The sequence below is a fragment of the Montipora foliosa genome, chromosome 3 (assembly GCF_036669935.1).
Source record: "Montipora foliosa isolate CH-2021 chromosome 3, ASM3666993v2, whole genome shotgun sequence".
Lineage (NCBI taxonomy): Eukaryota > Metazoa > Cnidaria > Anthozoa > Scleractinia > Acroporidae > Montipora > Montipora foliosa.
In genome coordinates this window covers 42,973,585-42,977,441 of record NC_090871.1, presented here as the reverse complement: position 1 = coordinate 42,977,441, position 3,857 = coordinate 42,973,585, and the positions used below count along the sequence as shown (strand labels likewise).

The 3,857-nt window shown below is 38.0% G+C and overlaps 1 protein-coding gene across 1 annotated transcript; it reads left to right on the top strand.

The window, feature by feature from the left end:
• Nucleotides 1–2,161: 2,161 nt before the first annotated feature.
• Nucleotides 2,162–3,064, top strand: LOC137995903 (uncharacterized). Its single transcript, XM_068841360.1, has one exon. The coding sequence runs from the start codon at nucleotides 2,162–2,164 to the stop codon at nucleotides 3,062–3,064; it is 903 nt and encodes a 300-aa protein (XP_068697461.1).
• Nucleotides 3,065–3,857: the final 793 nt, after the last annotated feature.

The following is a 3,857-nucleotide window of genomic DNA, read 5'->3' as shown; positions in this document are numbered from 1 at the left end:
AACATGTGACCCATCCAATGACACATCCCCCTTAGCCTTTCATTAACATTCCTCATTTCACACTCTGTGATCACATTTGATCACATGCTCATCAAAAGATGTTAAACTTTTCCTTTACAGGGTTATAATTGTTGGAATTTGCTAGCCAGCATGATTGTTTTCAAAGAGGTCACGCATGAAAATGTAGCTAGATTATTTACATAGCTGAATATAAATCTAAAAGTTCAAAAGAGGTAGTCATCACTTTCACACCAAAAAACTTGATCGTCCAGTTAAAGCATGACAAGAGGGAATAGTACAGTATTTTCACAATTCCCCTTGACGTTTCGTTGTTTTCTACAGTATTTACATGTTAAAATTGGTGAAAAATCTTGTCTTATTTTGCAATTTTTTCCGTATTACAAAAAGGGACTGTTAAATAGTAAAATGTACCTTAATGAATACACAGGCCATTATGGAGAAGGATGATCAATTGCAGATAGTTAATCTCTATATAGGCAATGCCAGGATAACATTAAAATTTAAAAAAATTGTGTAAGTCATTGAAGTTGTTATTCATTATTTCTTACATCTTGGGGTGTGTTCTTTTAGGATCATCATGATCAGTATCGGTGATCCGAGATCACTTGGATCATGGTGCATCAAATAAACCAAGGAATCTTCTCTGATCACAGTGATCTCAAATTCACCCCAAGAGAACTCACCCTCGCGCAATCGTATGTTATAAATAAAGTTGCAGATCTGTGCCTCAGTTGTCAGTAGTTTAACTTTCGTCTTCAATACGAAACAAAAATCCTGAGGGGGAAGGAATGCCAGCCCTTGGACGGTTATGCTCTTGCCAAGTAGACTGCTGATTTCTTGCTGGTAGAAATCCTCTGGAGGGAACAAAGTAGGCTACACTTTCCCTTTGATTTCTCATCAGCCTGTGTAGGCGCAGAGGATTCCTTCTTGCCTGGTCATCATTGGAATCATCATCACCCTCATCATCACTATTGTGTTGTCCAGGAATGACATCAAAGCTATCCAAGGACCCCTCATGAAAGCGGTCATCTTCAGTCCAGTAGTAAAAGGGGAGTGTTTCCCTACAAGAAAAGGCATAAAAAAGCCATTTGAGTTAATTACTTTTAAGAAATAATCAGGACCACCATAACAAAAAAAAAATATGTTTATTGTGTAAGTATGGATGTATGTGAGCAGACATCAACAGAAAGTGACTGATAGTAGCCTTTTCTGGTGAAAATAGTTTTTTTCATTTTATTTATTTATTTTTTTTCGCCAGGAGTGAACCTTATTTTGCATTCAGTTTATCTTGTAGTGGAGTTTACCTCACAAGCCATCCATCCTTTAATTCTTTAAGTGTGACACCAAAGAAACACTGTAATATAATTAAATATGTTTCTCCGTTTGTACATACCTTTGGGAAGGTACTTTGTACCAGTGGTAGGTTGAATATACTGTGCAGCTTCTCTCCAATATTCTGCCTCTGCTCTCATGGCTGGCCACTCTTGGTTTGATGCCTGCTGATCACTCATTACGTGGCATCCTTTACTTTCTTTTGTAGGAGTCGCCATCACTAAGTTAAAGAGAAGACCCATATTTAAGTGTTGATCTAAAAACGATTAAATTCTCGGTTTTCATTCACGTGACCAATGCCCTGACAATCGTTGCTATCTGCCATGTTGGTGTACAAACAAACACTGTATGAAGTAATAAGGTCGTGATGGTTCTGTGCTTATTCGTGGATTGCCATGCAAGAAGCGGGCGAGATAAAGATGTTTCCTTCTTTAGAGTGCCTTCAATTAATATTAATCATGGCGAGGAAGCCGAGGAGCTTTCATTAGAGCGTCGAACACAGTGGATAGCCGCTATAAGCAGAGATGACTTGACGGAGCAAATCCTAAAAAATGACCGTGTTTGTAGCCATCATTTCGTCTCAGGTCAGCCAGCGAAAGACTTTGATAAGTTGAATGTTGATTGGGTGCCAACGCTAAATCTGGGACATTCAAAAAGAAGAAAAAAAGATAGCAGTAGAGCGGATCAGGATTAGGCGGAGCGAGCTAAAGCTAGATGGAAGAAGAAGTTGAACGACATAAAAGCAGAAATCGAGGAGAAGAAACTCCGCTTGAATGATGAAGGAACTCAAGCGTGCAATATATCCTTTATGTCTTTAAGCGGTGATCAGGATTTATCAACAGAAGAAACTCAGGAAACAGAGGAAATTGATGTGTCGTTCGCCGATCAAAGCATTGCTGAAAATGAGAAAAGTTGTCAGACCGAAGGCAAAAGCTTTGGCGAAATGTGTACTCAGACTGACGTTTTACAGTGTAAACTTTATGATGCAAGCTCACAGACAGAGGACTTTGATTATTTATTTACGTCAAATAAGAAAGTTGTTGAATTTGACGAAGAGTTTTTCAGGAATAGTGAAGATAAAGTACTGTTTTACACTGGTCTCCCCTCATATGAAATTCTGAACTTTGTGTTTGAACTCGTGTCAGTGTCTGTTTCTCGTCGTTCTCAATCACTGAGTCCTTTTCAAGAACTTGTTATGGTCCTAATTAAATTGAGATTAGATGTACCGTTTCAAGACCTAGCTTATCGCTCCAACATCTCAGTTCCTACGGTCTCCAGGACATTTCATTCTTGGTTGATGACTATGGACATAAGGTTATCCCCATTTGTCCACTGGCCTGATCGTGAAAGTCTTATAAGAACAATGCCACAATGCTTCAAGTTCAGCTTTGGAACAAAAACCACTGTAATCATTGACTGTTTTGAAATTTTTATTGAAAAACCCACTAATTTACTTGCTAGAGCCCAAACATTCAGTTCCTACAAGCACCACAACACCATCAAGGTGCTGATTGGTATCACCCCACAAGGTTCCATTTCTTATGTTTCGGAGGCATGGGGTGGTCGTACTTCAGACAAATTTTTGACTGAAAATTGTGGGATATTGAGTAACTTGCTTCCTGGGGACATGGTGATGGCTGATCGTGGCTTCACTATACACGAGAGTGTTGCCTTCAAGAGGGCAAAACTAGTAATTCCAGCCACTGCATGAAATGTCCAATATACGGGGGTATAATAAAGCCTTATACATCACGTATACGGAGAGATATACTGATGTAGAAGGATTAATATGTATAAGGACTGTATAAGTATCAGTATACTGTTATAGCTTACACACATGTGTACTGCAAATTATACTTACCAGTACACAATGTGTAAGGTTACTTATACAATCAGATCAAAATACTTTGAATGAAAAGTTTAACTTGATCTTTTTAAAGAATACGATACTCCTAACCCCTCAAAGTTACCTAACGCAATAGTTTCTGCAAAATTGCTGACAACGTCAGCATGACTCAAGTGTATACTGCTGATTATACATTACCGTATACAAAGTATAAGAACATCTTATACACTAAGTATTTCGCACACTAAGCATAAGGATATACCGTATACTATGGGTAGTTTTTTTCCGTACACTTAGTATAAGGAGGTCGTATACACCATATAGTTGTTAGGTATGCAAAGAATATATAAGGACAGTACAAGGACATCGTATTCCACACTTAAGTGTAGCTTTTCCGCATATTAAGTATAAAGACATCATATACTTCATCTTCTTATTACTTACATAAAGTATAAGGACATCGTATATTACAAGTATAGTTATTCCGTACACTTAGTATAAGGACGTCGTATACTGAATGATATTATTCCGTACGCTACGTATAAAGACTCCCTAGGCATAATCCACATCCGCAAACCAAGTTATTTATCAGTTGGGCCATTTGACCCAGGTTAGTCATCTGTGGCAGTTAAATATATACTTAAATGATAATTTGTCA

Bases quoted from the DNA above. Each gene is read 5' to 3' on its own strand.
- LOC137995903 (XM_068841360.1), top strand. From the start codon at position 2,162: ATGTCTTTAAGCGGTGATCAGGATTTATCAACAGAAGAAACTCAGGAA.